Raw genomic sequence first — 19027 nt, 5'->3', positions numbered from 1 at the left:
TGGCTAGGATTTGGTTGAGAATTTTTGGCGGGTCCGGGCTGGGGATTCGAACCCGCCACCTTAGGTGTATGTGGCTGGCGCCTTAGCCGGTTGAGCTATAGGCGCTGAGCCGATACTAATAATTCTAACAGTTCTAACCAGGTAGACTTTAAATACTATGCAACGGGTGAGGAGACAAGCAAAACTGTTTTTTTCTAAAAGCAATAAAATGTAGCAAAACAACAGAATGGAATCAGGCCTGCTTTGCCTTTCCACTGATTCTCAGGGGAAAGAATTATATCAAAATGGAGTTAGGCTTGCTTTTAATTTACCTTAACAACTGCAATGAGGGACTGGGCACCAGGACCTGTAGATTCTACCTTAGCAGGTCAGACCAGCTGTTAGTTAAATTCATTTAATTGTGGACTAGTTTTCTTCATCACAGAATGAGAAAAACAAAAGTCCTATGTATTTCACAGATGTATCATATGAATATCATATTTTTGAAAACAATTTTTTTAACCTCATAGCCTTTTGTAATGTCTGGTGACTGTCCCACTGTCAGCAGGGAAGTCCTGTGTAAAGGAAAGGGCAGGGTTGTGTCTTGGCCATAGAAGGACCAGGACTCACCCTGTTGGAGCCTACTAGCCCCTCAACCCTTGTTAGCCCCAAGTTGTTGCTACAGACACTCCACTGGATTTAAGCCTTCCCTTCACCTTCACCAGCAGTGATTAGACACATGAAATGCAGAGGTCTGCGGGTCACAGTTTATTAGGACATTCTCTACAACTCTAGAGAAATGACCTGAGCAGAAAAAAAGGGCTGATGAAGAGGCCCTAAACCCTGCACAGGAGTCTCCTGGTGTGTAAAAGGAGTCTCCTGGTGTGTAAAAAGTCGATTTTATTGTGGAAGCCCAATGAGGTCCTGGTTTTTCCTATGATGAATATTTTTAAGCTTTAAAGATTTTATTTTAGATTCCAGCCCCCTCCCCAAAGCCCACTGACTCCCAGGTTTGCTGATGTCCAAGGCACAACCCCCACTGCCTCTGGTCCTCCTCTTCCCATGCAGAGAAGGCCGGGCGTCAAGGTCAGGTCTGGGGCGTTAGAGAGCTGAAAGGCGTTAAGATACATAAGCACACACATCACTGTCCTGTTCCAGGTCTGAGATCACCTGCCCTCCCGCCTCACTCTGGCCTCACTCCAGCCTCACTCCATCAGGAGTTGCCCAAGGACTTTCTGAGGGCGAGGGGAGGAGCTGGGTCTCAGGACACTCGGGTCTCCACTCTACCTCAGCTTTTCAAAGTCAGGCAGGAACCTTTTTTCCAGACGCCAAAGAAAGGGAAGACCTTGCCTGAGAAAGAGGCGGTGAAAGTGAAGATAGGTGCCTGGGTCTGGGCATCGAGGAGGGTCACCTGCCCAGCCTCATAGTCCAGGGCGACGCCCACGGCGCGCGGGATGTCGCCCTGCGGCAGGTCGGTGCCGGGGAAGGTGCTGGCCCAGCACTGCTGGTGCGAGAAGATCACGGCCCAGACGCCCTCCTTGGCGCTCAGACCCATGTCTCCTTTCTTCCTCACCTGCTCCCCAGCCACCCCCACCACGCAGCCGCCGCCGTCGCCCAGCTGTACTTCCACCTGCCAGCGGTGGCTCCCCGAGGAGAAGCCCGGGGAGCCCAGCACAGCCGGGAGGCCGTCGAAGCGCAGGGGGCTGCCGCGCAGGTTCCGCCTCTGCCGGGTGTACCTCACCGACTTCCTGTCTTTCGAGAGGACTAGGCTCTGGCTGGCGGTCTGAGGGTCCAGAGTGATGACCTCTAGAGGGAGGACAGCATGGACATCAACAGCTGAGGCAGCCAATCAAAAACGTCCCTAGAGCAGGTAACCACGTGATGTGAGTAGGGGCAGAAAGAGCACTGCCGCGTGCAGCCTGCCACTGGCCGGCTTCTCAGAACCTCAGTTTCTCCTTCTGTTCCATGAGGACAGACAATGACAGCTCTTCTACCTGACTGGCAAGTGGTGCTGTAAGGATTTGCCTCTCAAAGGGCGGTGGGTGGACCAGCAGCATCCATCCCTGTCTCCTGGGAGGCGGTTAAAAAGGCAAATTGTTGCGCTCCATCCCAGACCCACTAAATCAGAATCTGTGTTTTTAACAAGATTTTTTTCAGCACATTTAATTTGAGAAGCATTGTTTTTATATCAGAATGAGGTGACACTTGTAAGAACAATTTCTAAATGAAGGGCCAATTTGAAGTAAGTGCTTTTTTAAAAAAAATCATACAGTATTTACTCAAGTCTATAAAGAGTCTAGCACAATGCTGGTTACAAGCAACTAACATTAGCTGAGCATTTACTATATGCCAGATACTATACTAAGCTCTTTGCATGTATTAATTCATTTAATCCTCACAGCTACAGCTATTTATGGAGTAGGTGCAGTACTATTATTATTATTTTTTTCATTTTGTTGATGAAGAAACTATGGGACAAAAAGGCTTAGTATTTCCCCCAGTGTCTCATATTTAGCAAGAGCTAGAATAGGGAACCCATGCACTCTGGCTCAAGGATGCATGCATTTAACTGCTCTGTTTCCTGCCATGAATTGAATAGATGACTGAAAGAACAGCTCCCCCAGTTCCCCACTGTTTACCTGAATCTGTCTCCAGATGATGCGCCAAGTTTTCTGGGGGAAGCAGAAATAGAAAGAAAGATCTGTGACTTATTATTTCTTACAGGCACCTCTAAAGGCAGGATGAGGACAGGGACAGGAGAAGACTTGGTTTCTAGTATGTTCTAATGGAACAGAAGTAGTCTTCACGTTGCTGGACGCCCAGTCCAGTGCCTGTCTTTAGGGAGCAGAGGAGATACTCTAGGAAATGGTGCCCCTGAGTAAACTGGGATCACTGAGGGCAGACTTTGGGGAGGGATAATGTCTTGAGCCAATCTCAAAGGTGGGGAAAGATGGAGATGGGTGAAATGCAGAAGAGCACCTATTGGGAGCGGGGAAAGCCGTGGCCCCCTCCTCTTCACCTGAGAATGTCCTCATCATCTCTGGGAGGGCGAGTGTTTTCCTATGGAGATCGCGGATCTTCTTGACAAGTTCATGAGAAATGGTCTTTGTCCTCACAACAGTCTTTATCTCACACCTGCAGACAAGTTGGTAACAAGCTAAGTCCAAATTACAACAATAATGTTTGGGTGATATAGATCAAATGAGGCTAAAATCGTGTTAAGGAATGATTTTTCTGTCTGCAGTGAATAATTTGGTTGAGTATCATTTCTTTACCTTTGCTGGAAATGTATGGTGACTAAAGCAAGAGGCATTTTAATTAGACCTAAAAGGAACTAAATCGTGGTAGTCACGCTTTAAGAACTGGATGTAGGCTTTGTAGGAGAATGTTTGGGTTTGTGAAGGCTGAGAGGGGCAGAGATCAGTTACCTCTATCTGAAATACAGTGAGAAACAGTGTGCTGTTTATAAAGGAAAAGAGGCTAGAAGAGAAAGGGGGGAAGGTAAAAGAAAAAATAGATTGCAATGAAAAAGCCCTTAATTTTGGTTCCAGCTCAGTCCTTGTTAGGCACTGGCTATATGACCCTAAGCAAGCTTTTCACTCCCTTACAGATCTCTTTGAAAAGTGTGTGTGCCTTCCTGATTCGTAGGCACTGGGGTTTTATACTTCCTACATACCAGTAGGCACAAGCACATGCTAAGCATTCCTTAGCTATATGTCTCTTCTCATCTCAGTGCAGTGCCTAGGGCTTACAGCAGAAAGGAAAGGGAAGGGGTGTGTGTTTATAATACCTCCCAGCTCCTGGTGGCTGTCCTTTCATAGGAACATTAGAAAATGCTGAAGGAAATAGGAGAAATAGAGTGGGAAAATGAATGAAAGAACAGACTAGTCTTCCCAGATTCCATGCCTATTATTTTCTTTTCTTTTTTTTTTTTTTTGAGACAGAGTCTCACTTTGTTGCCCCTGGTAGAGTGCCATGGGGTCACAACTCACAGCAACCTCAAACTCTTGGGCTCTAGTGATTCTCTTGCCTCAGTCTCCTATGTAGCTAGGACTATAGGCATCTGCCACAATGTCCGGCTATTTTTAGAGACAAGGTCTTGCTCTGGCTCAGGCTGGTCTCAAAGTCCTGAGCTCAGACAATCCACCCGCCTCGCCTCCCAGAATGCTAGGATTTGGCATGAGCCACCACACCCAGCCATACTTGTTATTTTCTATAGAAAATATTTCCATTTCAGATTATATTTTAAATAGTGTTAGGTACTAATAATTTTACAGATTAAATAGATGTTCCTGGACCAGTCTTAAAACATGATTATTGCGTATAACTTCACTTGTAAGAGAAAAAAATGTGTCATAATACCAAGAATTTTTAACTGATCAGGTTAAAAATGAACCTTCCATAAGTTTGGACTGCATATGTGTATATGTGTGTACGTGTGTGTGAGTGAATGAGGCTTCACTGTCAGAGTGCTTTTGCCTTTCTGGGGGATAGGAGGTGGGTGGCAGTGAAAACCCCTCCCCCTTCACTCTCCGCATTGAGCATAAAGGAGTCGGGACTGGGTAGTGGGCCCTACCTGCTCTGGTTGACTCTGACATCCTACAAAAGAAGACAAGAACATGCACTTAGTTTCCACATGTCCTCCTGTCAGGGATTCTATACATCCTTTCTTCCTTGAAATATCAGTTCAAAATTTTCTTCTAGAGAGTTATATCTATTTAATTACCTACTCATTAGACTGCTCTTTTACATCATGCTTTCTTACTAATTTGGGACTTTGTGGTAGGTTAATTTATGCTGATTTCTCTGTCTCAACCTTGTTTTGGGGATGGGTACTGCCTCTAACCTTTAAAAAGTGATGGTAAAGGGTGGTGCCTGTGGCTCAGTGGGCAGGGTGCCTGCCCATATACCAAGGGTGGAGGGTTTGAACCCGGCCCCGGCTAGTTAAAACAGTAGTGACAACTGCAACAAAAAGGCCAGGCATTGTGGCAGGCACCTATAGTCCCAGCTACTTGGGAGGCTGAGGCAAGAGAATTGCTTAAGCCCAAGAGTTGGAGGTTGCTGTGAGCTGTGATGCCACAGCACTCTACTGAGGGGAAAGTGAGACTCTGTCTCAAAAAAAAAAAAAAAAACAATGGTAAACAGGGGTCAGCCTTGAGTTGTCAGCTGGGTCTGATGTGATATCACATAACAATAACCACAGCAGGCACCATTTATTGAGTTCTCTTTGTGTACCAGGGACCCTGCTAAGCATTTTATATGGATTATTTCTTATAATTTTTATGATAATCCTATGGAGAGGGTTGCTATTATTATCCCCATGTTTAAAGAGGTCAAGAGATTTACCCAAGACACATGATTAGAAGAGCTGACACTCACACCCAAGACTGTCTGATCCCAAAGCCCTTAGCATGACCACAGTATATGGCCTGGACCATATAAGTCTCCAAGACCTCTGGATCCATATCTCCATAACCTCTCTGGGCCAGATAACTATCAGTCCTTTCCTTTAGAAATAATCTCCACTTCCCTCTCCTGCCTCTCTCCAGCCCATCACATGGCACCCCTTTCCCCTGGAGTCCTTCTCTATCCTATGAAGTGGTGGGGTGTCTCTCACTTGTAAAAGCTCGCTTGCTGGCTGCTGACACTTCTCCTCCAGCTCTGTAACCTGGGCTCCAAGCTGAGCAACCTCCTCAGAGACCTTTGTGATGTACTCATTCTTCTCCTTCCAAATCTGCTTCTCTAGCTCTCTCAGCCTGGCCAGCAGGAGACACCGCTGTTCCTTCAGGTCCTGCTCCAGCCTCTCAAAAGCTGCTTCTATCTGTTGCTTCTTGTTTTCAATCTTAGCCTGCAAGGGGTAGGACAGACAGGGGCTCAGAGCTAGCTTCTGGGAGGATCATCTATATTATTATTCATTAGGAGAGATAGGGAACAACTTGTTCCAAGACACCTTATAGAAAAGTAGATAGGTCATAAGTGAACTTACTAATGATGAAGGCTGTGCTATTTTCTTAACTAGAGATTCTAATAATAATGCCATATTATCCTCTAAGAGCCATGTTTAACTTTTAAAAAATCTTTCTGCAACTATGATACCATCTTAACCCTACCATGCCTTCATAGAATTGAGTAAGAATGCCTGTCGTCATTTCTTAAAAAACAACTGAGGCAAAAGGAAGTTGTTAGAATTAGATTCAACGCAAGTAGTGGAAGATTCAACGCAATCTAGTTGATTCTAGAATTAGAATCAACGCAACTTAGTGGAAGAGTGTGAGATTGGTCTTAGCCATGAAGGTCACCATGTACAGGGTATCCATGGGTACTTTGACAGGAGTTAAGGGATGCTGGAGAGATCTTCCTGGACCCACACTCCGTCTCCTTGGTCAAGGTACCAGAGATTTCCACATTGAATTTCCTTCTTCATAATTGTGTAGCATGAAGAAAAAGGTGAGAGGGAGCCAGATATAGCCACACCATCTGCCCCCGTCCTCAAGGTCAGCCTTGTGGTCAGGATTAGAATCCAGACATGAATATACACCTTCTGATCCTAAGATTCCCATTTGCAGATGGTGTGTTCAAGTAGATAGACTTGGGCAGGAAGAGCAATGGACTAAGGGTCAGGAGACCCAGGTGCTAGTCATTTCATCATGAACTTGGGCTTTGGCATGTGGCCTTGGGAGTATCACTTTCCTAGACTTTTCCATTCTGTAAAAAATGGCAAATAAGATGGATCTTGAATTAGAAAGATGTCAGAACTACTTCCAGTGCTGATGTTCTGAGATCCCAAAGGCCCTTGTACAATGACAGGAAGGTGAATGAGAACAGTTTGCTGGTTCTTTCCAGCCAGGCAACAGACACTAACCAACAGGCTTCCCCAGGGTCTGTTAAGAAAATCCCAAAGGAGAAAGTGGCCAATAGTGTGGCCTTTACCAGAAGCACTTGAAGCTTCTGGTCTTCTTGATACTTTATGTTCTCAATTTCATCTCTTTCCACAATTAGAGCTTCTAGCCGACTCCTGAGACGATCCTATGGGGAGGAGAATGGGCAGAAAGAGGTGCATTAATAATTCAACTCACAGACGTGAGTTGTCTACCACATTCCAGGCCCACCACTGAGTGCTGAGGGATTCAAAGATAAAGATATCTCCATCTTAGGTGGAAGTCTGTTATGAGTGATTAAAATATAGATAGAAAAATGTAATAGTCATAGTGTGTGAACAGTGAGATCAGAAGGATGGTTCTGCCTGAAGGGTTAAGGGAACCAGAACACGTTTACAGTGGGCCTTGAAAGATTGATTTCCAGTTGGCCAGAAATGCTCCTGAACTGTATACTTAAAACTGATTGAAATGATAAAACAGAAAAAAGGGATGGGAGGTGGGGAAGAAAGCATTCTAGGAGGAAGAAACTGTGTAAAAAGGACTAGAAACAGAACAAATAAGCAGCAGCAGGTGCAGCTCAGCCTGGCTGGAGACATGGTGCTGAGGAGGGAGGCTGAGAAAGAAAAGTGGACAGGAAGGCAGGAGCCTGACTGCAAAGGGCCTGAGTGGCCTGCTAAGACAGTGGACTTTCTTTGGACACTAGGGAATCCATGGAGGGATTTTGAGAAGGGAAGCAACATGATTGGATTGGCTTTGTGTTTTCAGAGGATCTCCCTCCAACAGATTGGAGGGCAACTGGAAAGGGTACAGATGGAGACAGGGAATGCACTAGAGACTTCAAAATAGAGGTGAGAGATGGGGAGGGCCTGGCTATGGAGAGAGTTCAAGATTCTGAAGATGTTCCTGAGAAAGCCACTTCCAGACCTAGTGACTAGATGATAAGAGAGAGATCTGAGAGGCAGGCAGGAATGGATAGTGACCCCAAGACCAGGTGGGAAATTCTTATAATGCTGGACTACTGCCACCCTCCCCTTTTCAGCAAGAGCAGCCCTTGCTGGTTGCCCTTGTCTGCTCCTCTCTTTCCTCTGATCTCCAGAGATCAGGGTCTTGTTAATCCCATATCCAGTCTAGGCCCTGGGAGAACAAGTTCATCCTGTCTATAACCTGCAGGAGATCCTACTCTGCACCAGGGCTGTCTGTCCTTAGTGAGCAAAACCACAGCTGCAGTTCTCTGGGCTTCATCACTGTGGGGTCCTCTGAGGGCTTGCTCTAAAGTCCCCCTGAGACAATAACCTCCTATATATCCAAGAGGAGCTATGTCCCTTTTCAGTCTGGGAGTATTCCTAGTGTCTTTCTGCCTCGGGGTCTCCTGACATGGAAGCCAGGCCCTTCATCCAGGTCCCTATCCCATTCTCTCTACCCACAACCGAACATTGTCCCGCCCTAAACAGGCCCAAGGTAGAGCTCCGCTTCTTACCCGGTAGGGCTGAATGGCCTCATCAAGGAACCCCACAGTGTGAGCCTGGTGGGAAGGACTCTCCCGGCAGAACACACAAAGGAACTCAGCATCCTTTTCACAGAAGAAGTATATCTTCTCACCGTGCTCCTTACAGTAAGTCTCCTCCAGCGGGCCTAGGGGGACAGGGGCCATGGGGGCCTCTGACTGCTTCTCCTCCTGGTAGAGCGGGCAGAGTAGGATCCTGCCTGAGGGCTGAGCTCCCATCTGGGAGGGCAGCAGGAGGCAGAGCTGGCAGATGTGTCCACAGGTAGTGGTCACTGCATCCTCCAGGGGCCTTGTGCAGGCAGGACAGGTGGCCCCCTCACGGACCACCTGCAGGGTGGGGGTTGAGGGCATCACAGTGCCTTCCCCAGCTGTCCACTGAGGCCTTTGCCTTGGTCCACATGAATTTCCTTTTCCTGAAATTGAGTTGCATTTAAATGAGTCACAGAAGGAAAGGACCAGGAGGCCAACAGAGAGGAAGGCAGGAATGTCAGCCCAGGGAAGCAACCTGCTCCACCTCTGGGCTCTGCATGCAGAGCCCTTGGCCACCACCCATCAGCTGAGTGGGTCCAAACTCCAGGGCATCTCGAATTACCTGGAATTTCCCAGTGGTGGGCAAGTAAGCTGATTGTGTACTCCTTCTGTCCCTGGGGTGGGGAGCAGAGAACACCATGAGGTCACAGGGAGATGGCGTTTCTGGGAATCTCTTGTCCACAGTGGGTGGGGAGAAATGGGGAGGAGACACTTCCTGTCAGATTGAGCAGGTGGGAGCCATAAACTTCTGACTTTGAGGTGTGCCCGGAGCATCAAAGTCCAGACTGGAGTGGGAAGTGTCGACTTCCGGAGAATTTGGGGCGGAGATGCCATTAAGACACTGCACGTCACCATGTGATGACTGCTTACTTGGCCTGCTCCTCTGCTCTCCTTTCCTGCCCACCTCGTCTGCTCATGCTGGCTTTTTCATGTGCTCCTAAATACCCCCCTACCCAGCACCACAATCTCGGCTGGAGTTTGGGTAACAATGGACTTTAATTTTATTTTTTTACTGTAAGTGGGAGAAGGCAAGAAATCAAAATTAAATGATTTATGTTGCTGAATGTTAGGAAACAACCAGAAAGATAAAGTGTCAATCATATTTATCTAGGGTTTAGTGTTTTCATATTATTATATCTCATTCCAACTACCGTCTAGGAAGGTATCATTGCCTTCATTTCACAGAGAAGGAACTATAAAGTGAAAGGTAAAATGACTTTCCAAAGGTCACAGAGCTAGAAAGCCTCATAACTGGGGATGATCCCAGGCTCCTGGCTTTACGCCCTGTGCTCTTTCTGCACAAGCCATAGCAGGACTGAGATCCAGCACTCCAGTTCTTCATCCACTCACCTGCATCTGCTGATAAAACCAGGCCTCCCTCTGTCCTCGCCTGAGTGATCAACCCAACCCCTCTTGTTGTTCCCTTTTTACTCACTTTCCCTTTCCACCCTCATGTCCCCCTTGGAGTGTAGACTTGGAGCTACACTGTCCAATACATGAGGCACCAGCCACATGGGGTCACTGAGCATTGGAATGTGGCCAGTGTGAATTAAGGTGTGCCATATATGTAAAATGCACACCAGATTTCAAAGACCATGCCACACACAAATAAAAAACGATATAAAATATTAATAATGTTTTATGTGGATCATATTTTGAAATGATAATATTTTGCAAATGTAAGGCTAAATAAAAGGCATTACTAAATTAATTTCACCTATTTCTTTGTACAATTTCTCTATGGCTAAAAGGACATTTTAAATTGTAAATTTAAATGCACATTGCATTTCTATTGGACAGCATTGCTCAGAAGACATGTAGATCTGGCTGCAAGTTATGGCCACTCACCTTCCTACTTGGGAAATATAAATAAGCTAACTGAGCCTCAGCTTTTTCATTTATAAAATGGAGAGCCTACTAGCATTGATGGTGTAGAATGGAAATAAATTAGATCATACATTTAAATAGCTTATATTATTGTATGGCATGTAATCATTATGAATAAATGCTGGCTGTTACCTCCCCCCAACAGGGAATATTCCAACCTCTTTTGAAGCTGTGGTAGGACAGTTGGGGGATTGCCATTGAAGTTAGTGATGCCATGTGTATCAGGGCACAAGGACCTTATCTGAGTCCCCACACTCTCCTGCCCACTGACAGGCAAGCCCTGGGCTGGCTGATACCTCCAATCTCCCCGGAGACAGCTGGCCACACTGCAGGGAGGCTGGGTGGCATCTCCACTCTGTTACCCAGTCTCCCTCCTGTCTCCCAAAGAACATCTCTTTCAACAGTGGATGGCGGAGCTATCACCACTTTCCTTCCACTGTGTCTCTGGATGGACAGAAAGGAACATCAAGTCCCATCATGGTCACCAGTCCAGAGAGTAACTGAGGTCATCTCTGGAACATTGTGAGCCCCTTGTCCTGCTCCTCTTCTGTGATTCTCCACCTGTGCTATTGGCAGGACAACAGAACCCTGGCTGCCAGAGTGGGTGCCTTGTCCGTGTGTATGAGAATGCGGGTACTGGTGTGTATTTAAGATGTGCCTGTGTGTGGCCATGAGCACGTACAGGTGTGTGAGTGTGTGGTGTGTGTCCTCACTGTTTTCCCAGACCTTCTTCCTCTACCAAGCAAAGAGGGAGACCTTGAGGAGGCCACAGGCCTAGCAGCACCAACATGGCCTCAGCTGCCTCTGTGACCAGCCTGGCAGAAGAGGTCAATTGCCCCATCTGCCAAGGCACCCTCAGGGAGCCGGTCACCATCGACTGTGGCCACAACTTCTGCCGCAGCTGCCTTACCCGGTACTGTGAGATCCCAGGCCCACACCTGGAGGAGTCCCCCACCTGCCCTCTCTGCAAGGAGCCCTTCCGCCCTGGAAGCTTCCGGCCCAACTGGCAGCTGGCCAACGTGGTGGAGAACATTGGGCGCCTCCAGCTGGTGTCCATGCTGGGCTCGGAAGAGGACGACATCTGCCAGGAGCATGGAGAGAAGATCTACTTCTTCTGTGAGGATGATGAGATGCAGCTGTGTGTGTTGTGCCGGGAGGCCGGGGAGCACAGGGCGCACACCCTGCGCTTCCTGGAGGATGCAGCGGCTCCCTACAGGGTAGGAGAGGGGACAGAGGGATCCCAGGACAGGTGCGGGACTGGACTGGACTAAGAGGAGCAGAGCAGAGTTGTGAATTACTTAGGCCAGTTTGAGGCCCAGTTCTTTCTCCTTGCTAATAAGATTACCCAGGCAACAGACTCAGGCACGGAACATCCTGTGTTTATGTTTTATGTTTTTGATGTGTTTTGTGTTGGCCAAAGGATAATGGGAGCTCAGTAAATACTAGTTGAGTGAACAAGTGGCCAAAACATTAGTGTGTGTGTCTGTGCATTGTATCAGGTGTGTCTTCGGGAAGGAGGAATGATTACATGGTGTGTATGTGCATTAATGTTTTCATGTTTTTAGGTGTGTATGGTGTGTTTGAGTGGGGGTCTGAGTATGTATGTATCTGAATATTTTAAGTGTAACTGCTGGAGAGTTTATGTTTGGGTGGCATGTCATTTTATGTTATTAAATTAGTGTGTGCTGGTTTTAGTTGTTTATAGATTGTATTTTAGTATAATACAAGTATGTGTGGACGTCTTAGTTAATTAGCATTTGATGTTGAGAGTTCTATACGTATTTTTGAACATATATGTATGGACATTTATGTATGTTACCTGCTTCTAACTCTATTCTAGAACAAACAGTTTTAAAAACAATTCTATTAATTTTGTGTTATCCAAGTGTCTTCTCCCCTCTGGAATCATACACAGATTTTATTGTTGTTGTTGAGTCAGAGTTTCACTTTTTTTGACCCCCTGTAGAGTGCCATGGCATCATAGCTCCCAGCAACCTCAGACTCTTGGGCTCAAGGGATACTCTTGCCTCAGCCTCCCAAGTAGCTGGGATTACAGGCTCCTGCTACAACACCTGGCTATTTTTTACAGACAGGGTCTACCTCTTGCTCAGGCTGGTCTCAAACTCGTGCGCTCAAGCAATTCACCAGCCTTGGCCTCCTAGAGTATTGGGATTACAGGGGTGAGCCACCACCCCCGGCCTCATACACAGATTACTGATTCTAGTAAGAAAGGAGGGTTGTTATTTGCACATGTTCCCTTTGAGATATGTCAGGAACTTGGACTAATTTCAGTGAAGGGCACATCAAACTCAGGACAGATTCCAGATATCACTTAAAACAAGCAAAATGAATTAGGATGTTTACCCCGAAGAAAGGTTCAAATGGGTAAACCAAGTCACAACCTCTAATGTCACAAGATAAAGGGAGAAAGCCCTGATCAAAATTTTTGGAGCACAAAACAAGAGGAATTAGACCCAAAGAGAGTAAGCTGTCAGGGTGTAGAAGGGTCAGGCATTGTCAGCTAGGGGAGAGACACTTTTCCTGGGGGCCATTTCATTCCTGGAAGTAGAGGGTTGGATGAGGTGACACCTCTGCACAAATAATTTTTTTCCATCTTAGGTATTTTATATTCCTTCTCCCCAGGAACAAATACAAAAATGTCTTCAGTGTCTAAGAAAAGAAAGAGAAGAGATTCAAGAAATCCAGTCAAGGGAAAAGAAAAGAATACAAGTCCTCCTGGTAGGTCGTCACTCCTTCTCTAAGTCCCTCCCCTTCCTCAGGGTCTGCTGTGTCCCTGACCAAGGCAACAAAACACATAGGGCGTTGAAGTCATTCTGAGCTTGAATCCTGACTCTGACACTAACTATATGAACTTACAATTCTCTAACTTTAGTTTACTTATCTATAAAATGGAGAGTAAAAATTGTCACAATCTCATTGAACTGCAGCAAGGATTAAATGAGATTGTGCCTGTAAAGTAGCTTAGGGCCATGCACAAAGTGTGCACTTCACAAAAGGCAGGAGGTAGAGTGTCCCCACCACCTCCCCTTCACCGTGTCTGAGTCCTACCCCGCTTAGAAGCTCCAGCAGATGATGCTGAGGTAATGCTGTATAGTCTAGCTTTCAAGAGTGGAATGTGAGTGGAAAGGAAACACCGACGTGTGTGTGCATGCGTGTAGGGGTGTGTGTGCGCGTGGAGGGTTGTTCTGGTTTTACCACCCATTTTTGGAGGATCTTGATCTAGACTAGGAAGGAGATGGGAGCAAAGTAAGGGAAAAGAAGAAAAAGGAAGAGGAGGAGAAATGAACTTGAAAACTTCCTTCACCCCTCTCCTTTTGCCCCTTCAGACTCAGGTGTCCACTAAGAGACAACAGGTGATTTCCGAATTTGCACACCTGAGCCGGTTCCTGAAGGAACAGCAGAGCATCCTCTTAGCGCAGCTGGAGAGCCTCGATGGAGACATCTTAAAGCAACAGGATGAGTTTGACTTCCTGGTCGCTGGGGAGATCTGCCGGTTTAGTGCTCTGATTGAAGAACTGGAAAAGAAGAATGAGAGGCCGGCAGGGGAGCTCCTGACGGTGAGCCCAGAACCCTGCTTCACTGTGACCATTGCACCTGTGCCTGTCTAAGCCCTATCTCCTTCACTCACACATCTCTGTTGTCCCAGATGGGAGGTGGGTCACAGGATTCAATTCTGGTCCATGCTTCCTCAAGTGTTCCCTGGATACCTTGCTCTCTGGTCTCCATTTCTTCATCCCACCATCCATCAAATAGGGAAGATACTTTCCTTAACTATCTCACAGAGCTTTTGTGAGGATACAATAGTAAAATGGAATTTGAAGTAGCACTTTGGAAAGTATCAAGTACTGGGCAGCGCCTGTGGTTCAATGAGTAGGGCACTGGTCCCATATGCTGAGGGTGGTGGGTTCAAACCCGGCCCTGGCCAAGCTGCAACAACAACAACAAAAAGATAGCTGGGCGTTGTGGCGGGCGCCTGTAGTCCCAGCTCCTCGGGAGGCTGAGGCAAGAGAATTGCCTAAGCCCAGGAGTTGGAGTTGCTGTGAGCTGTAATGCCACAGCACTCTACTGAGGGGGATAAAGTGAGACTCTGTCTCTAAAAAAAAAAAAAAAGAAAAAGAAAAAGAAAAAAGTTAAGTATCAAGTACTTTGCAAACAAACGTCAGATGATATTTCCAAACCCTTCTCCATGACCTAAATATTAGCATTGGCTGGTCAGGAAGTTTGTCCTCATTTATTTCACTTCCTTGCACTGGAGGAGAAATATTGGTGTCTCAACAAGGCATCAGAATGGCACCATGATTTAGGGGGATACCCTCAGGCCTGAGAAACAAGAGACCTTGGTATGGGATTTATCTTTGTCTCTAACAAGCAGGGGCAGATTGCTTTACTACCTGGGTCTATAAAATAAAATGATTGTGCTCTGATCCCCAAGCCTAGTAAACTCTAACACTGTGACTTTACAGATCTGATGTCTTTTTTCTGTCCAGGGCTAGGAATGTGGTATTTTTTAGTCTTAAGAAAAATGGGAAGGAGAAACTGGAAACTGAATGCCTCTGTCTCTCTCCCATAGGATATCAGAAGCACGCTAATAAGGTAGGTGATATAGTTCCTCTCTTCCCTTTTCTCACCAAAGTATACACACATGGACCACATGCCTAGTTATTCCATATAAACGTATAACATTCTCACATTAAGGACATAAATTCACATGGAAACTTGCACATACACAGGTGCATTCTCAGGTATAGCCGTAAATACTCATCCATACATAGCACCTTTGGGCAATGCTACAGAATTTGTATCTGTCTATGGCAGTGGTTCTCAACCTTCCTAATGCCACGACCCTTTAATATAGTTCCCGTGGGTCACAACCCATAGGTTGAGAACCGCTGGTCTATGGGAAGTGGCAGAACAAGATGACAGGCTGACTTAAGGCATCATTAAGGAGGTTAATTCCCAGACCCCACCATTTTTGTGCATTAGATGTGAAACCAGAAAGTGTCGGAAACCAGAAGCTGTGTCCCCTGAGCTGGGTCAGAAGATTCGGGACTTCCCCCAGCAGGCCCTCCCACTGCAGAGGGAGATGAAAATGTTTCTGGGTAAGAGAATCTCGGGTCCCCACAGAGCACAGGTGGGCATGAAGCCCGGGTTTAGGAATGGCCTCTGTGATCCATAGCCAAATGGTGTTGTGTCAAGGTTTATCCCTTTCTGGTGCCTTGATTTCCTTATTTGCAGATTCTTATAAAATCTGCCTGTTAGAATATTATGAAGAGAGATAATAAAGGTAAAGATTTTGGGGGCGGTGCCTGTGGCTCAGTGAGTAGGGCGCTGGCCCATATACCAAGGGTGGCGGGTTCAAACCTGACCCCAGCCAAACTGCAACAACAACAACAACAAAAATAGCTGGGTGTTGTAGCAGGTGCCTATAGTCTCAGCTACTTGGGAGGCTGAAGCAGGAGAATTGCCTAAGCCCAGGAGCTGGAGGTTGTTGTCAACTGTGACGTCCCGGCACTCTATTGAGGGTTATTAGGTGAAACTCTGTCTAAAAATATAAAAAGATTTTTGGGAAAAAATATTGAACTGATTTAAAAAATAATTACACAAATTTGATCAGTTGGCATTAAATAATATAAAAGATACTGATTAACAACATTTGTCATTCTCAATAAGTCAAAAAGCCCATGGCAACATTTGTAATATGTAATAAATTTTTGATAATAAACATTGTTAATTAGTAGCTGTCACAGTATTTATCCTATGGTATGTCATTCTCCTCGCCCCCACCTTCCTTCTGTTGGTCTAGCTCTCTGAGTTGGACTGCCCATGTAGGAACTGTGCCCATTTCCCTTTTCTGGAATAGGGAATGGTGGTAGGAAAGGGAGGGGGAGAGTTTGAAATGACAGATGGTAATGGAATGTGGCTCTATGTCATCACCTCCTACTGCCACCTATTTCTCAATGACCCAACCACAAGAGTGTCACCTGAGAAGAACTTTTCCCCATAAGTCTACTTCTTCGAAGTATTCTCAGTGGCCTGGCAGTGAAGGAAAGTTTACCTAATCAAAGGCTCACTTTTGACTACCCCCACAATAATTTCCAAGCAGACAAGAAATAAATGGACCCACTCCTCTCTTTATTAGGCAAATGTTTCTGGAGCATTTACTGTGTCCTGGATCCTGTGGATAGAGGCAAATATAGTCTCTGCCCGCTCAGAGCTAGAGCAGTGGTTTGCAGAGTGGGGGCCCACCCAGCAGCATCAGATCCCCTGGAACTTGTTCAAAGTGGAGATTTTCAGCCCCCACCTTCTTTTTGTTCCTCCTCTCTTATGTGCCTCAGTTTCCTCATCACTAAAAGTTCTGTAGTTTTGTGAGACTAATGAAATGTCATCCTATTTTATTTCTTCTTTACAGAAAAACTCCGTTTTGAGTTGGACTATGAGCCGGGTAAGCAGCTACATCAGGATGAGAGAGAGTGATGAATTCCTGAAAAGGAGAGACAGTTACGCAGGGTTCTGCACTGGGCACCACAATATTCATATATGTACACACATGCGTGTGTATATGCATCATCCATATATATACATATGTGTCTGTATACATATAGTGTATACCTATGTCACTGCCTTTGCAAGGCACTCAGGAGAACCATGAAGAAGGGACAGGCTTGGGCAGCGCCTATGGCTCAAAGGAGTAGGGTGCTGACCCCATATGCCGGAGGTGGTGGGTTCAAACCCAGCCCCAGCCAAAAACTGCAAAAGAAAAAAAAAAAGAAGGGACAGGCACAGTCATCTACAGCATGTGTGGTATGAAGCTCACATCCTGGTCTGTGCATCTTGGGTGAATAGAAAGATTAAACTGGAATGGGATGAAGTCTGTCAGGGAATGCTTTCTGGATAAGGGGAACTTTAATCTGGATTTAAAATCATATTCTTAGAACTGTCAGAAGCCCCTGCTTCCTCTAAGATGTCATTGGGGTGACAGAAGGAGGATGGCCTGTGGGTGGAAAAGGAATGAATAGAATGGACCCCTTCAGGGCATTTGTTCCCAGTGAAACAGCCAAAGACCCTGGGAGTCAAGGAATTGTTAGAAGAGGCTCACTAACCCATGGATGTATCCAAATGCATGATAATTTTTTAGTTTATGAATACTAAAAGTTACAATATGCAGGGGTCTACAGAAGGTTTTGGTCCTCAGACTCTGAGAGTTTTAGAATAACAAAGGCAGAGTGAGTGAGTCAGAGAGCTTGCGGGAATGGAAAGTAGATAGATGAGTTGCAAGTGCCCTGGGAGGGAGGCAGGGGGGTACCACCAAGTTTCATGGAGGAATTGTCTCCTCCTGAGACAGAGCCACAGGGATGGGAGGGTGAAGAGTAGCAGCAGGAGCAGGTCCCAGCAGGCACTCATAGCTTTGGAAGCCAGCCAGGGTGTGGTGAGCAAAACAGCTGTCCAGAGGACGGCACAGACCCATATGAGAGCTGCTGCCTCCTTGAGGCAGGCTCCTCAGCCTTTACCATGTGCATGCATCACTGGGCATCTTGTTAGGATGCAGATTCTGAGAGGCCGTATGTCTAACCAGTTCCCAGGTGATGCCACACTGCTGGTCCATGTAGGCACTGCACATGTTGTTGGTAACAATAGTGCTTATAGGGGACACCAGGGGGAGATTTTAGGCCCTCCTATACTGATGTCTGTGTCCCTTTTGGTTTTTCCCACAGTGTACATCTCTCTAGACCCCCAGACTTCCCACCCCAAGCTCCTCTTGTCTGAGGACCACCGGCGTGCTCAGTTCTCCTACAAATGGCAGAACTCGCCAGACAGCCCTCAGCGTTTTGACCGGGCCACCTGTGTTCTGGCCCAGGATGGCTTCACAGGGGGGAAACACACATGGGTGGTGAGTGTAGACCTGGCCCATGGGGGCAGCTGCACCATCGGGGTGATGAGTGAGGACATGTCGCGGAAGGGAGAGCTTCGACTGCGGCCAGAGGAGGGGGTGTGGGCTCTGAGGCTGGCCTGGGGCTTTGTCTCGGCTCTAGGCTCCTTCCCCATGAGGCTTGCGCTGAGGGAGCAGCCCCAGCAGGTGCGGGTGTCTCTCGACTATGAGGTGGGCTGGGTGACCTTTGCCAATGCTGTCACCTGCGAGCCTATCTACACCTTCACTGCCTCCTTCACTAGGAGGGTCTTTCCCTTCTTTGGGCTCTGGGGCCGGAGGTCCAGTTTCTCCCTTAGCTACTGACAGGGTGCAGTTACCCTCCTCTAAGTACAGGCCTTACACGAAGTGCTATGTTGACTTGATCCCTGGCTGAGTCACCTGAAGACTTGGAATAGAAATGACTATTTTAGACAATGATTTGGAGCCAGGGTCAAGGGTTGACCCTGAATCTGCTTGCTGATCAAGCCCCTTGCCCTGTGACCAATGAATGGCCAGCGTACCTGGGGATCCAGGCTGCTTCCAGCTCCTCTCACTGACATCCCCACCAAGCACAGAAGTAGGTAGCTGTGTTCAGGAGAGAGCATTGGATTTGGAGTCAGAAGACCTGAGTTCTAGAATCAGCCTTGTAACCAAGCAATTGTATGACCTTAAGTGAGGAATCTCACCTCCCACCTCCCTTCATCTTTTCTTCAAAAATTATTGGGTTCATATACTCACATCCTCAAGAAACATTTATTGTGTGCTACCTATGAGCCAAGTGGTAGGCACTGGTGATGTGAAAATAAAAAGAAAAATGCCTGT

The 19027-nt window shown here is 46.7% G+C and overlaps 2 protein-coding genes across 2 annotated transcripts; one reads left to right on the top strand and one right to left on the bottom strand.

The window, feature by feature from the left end:
* Positions 1 to 1267: 1267 nt before the first annotated feature.
* On the bottom strand, positions 1268 to 8712 carry TRIM15 (tripartite motif containing 15). Its single transcript, XM_003789260.1, has 7 exons — positions 8335 to 8712; positions 6910 to 7005; positions 5597 to 5827; positions 4556 to 4578; positions 2999 to 3114; positions 2619 to 2651; positions 1268 to 1785 (listed from the first exon to the last, which is right to left on the bottom strand). The coding sequence occupies exons 1-7, from the start codon at positions 8710 to 8712 to the stop codon at positions 1268 to 1270; spliced, it is 1395 nt and encodes a 464-aa protein (XP_003789308.1).
* A 2354-nt stretch (positions 8713 to 11066) lies between these two features.
* On the top strand, positions 11067 to 18529 carry TRIM10 (tripartite motif containing 10). Its single transcript, XM_003789259.2, has 7 exons — positions 11067 to 11495; positions 12922 to 13017; positions 13626 to 13856; positions 14870 to 14892; positions 15283 to 15398; positions 16709 to 16741; positions 18012 to 18529. The coding sequence occupies exons 1-7, from the start codon at positions 11067 to 11069 to the stop codon at positions 18527 to 18529; spliced, it is 1446 nt and encodes a 481-aa protein (XP_003789307.1).
* The last annotated feature ends 498 nt before the right edge of the window (positions 18530 to 19027 follow it).

The sequence above is a fragment of the Otolemur garnettii genome, unplaced genomic scaffold (genome assembly GCF_000181295.1).
Source record: "Otolemur garnettii isolate 467f Iridium unplaced genomic scaffold, OtoGar3 scaffold00031, whole genome shotgun sequence".
Lineage (NCBI taxonomy): Eukaryota > Metazoa > Chordata > Mammalia > Primates > Galagidae > Otolemur > Otolemur garnettii.
The sequence above is the reverse complement of the archived record's forward strand: the minus strand, read 5'-3'. Positions and strand labels throughout refer to the sequence as shown.

Bases quoted from the DNA above. Each gene is read 5' to 3' on its own strand.
- TRIM15 (XM_003789260.1), bottom strand. From the start codon at position 8,712: ATGCCCTCAACCCCCACCCTGCAGGTGGTCCGTGAGGGGGCCACCTGT. The intron at 4,579-5,596 runs GTGAGAGACACC...CTTCTTTTGTAG, and splicing joins CAGCAAGCGAGCTTTTACAA to GATGTCAGAGTCAACCAGAG. The intron at 3,115-4,555 runs GTAGGGCCCACT...ACTTGTCTGCAG, and splicing joins GTCAGAGTCAACCAGAGCAG to GTGTGAGATAAAGACTGTTG.
- TRIM10 (XM_003789259.2), top strand. From the start codon at position 11,067: ATGGCCTCAGCTGCCTCTGTGACCAGCCTGGCAGAAGAGGTCAATTGC. The intron at 13,018-13,625 runs GTAGGTCGTCAC...TTGCCCCTTCAG, and splicing joins AAAGAATACAAGTCCTCCTG to ACTCAGGTGTCCACTAAGAG. The intron at 14,893-15,282 runs GTAGGTGATATA...TTTGTGCATTAG, and splicing joins ATCAGAAGCACGCTAATAAG to ATGTGAAACCAGAAAGTGTC.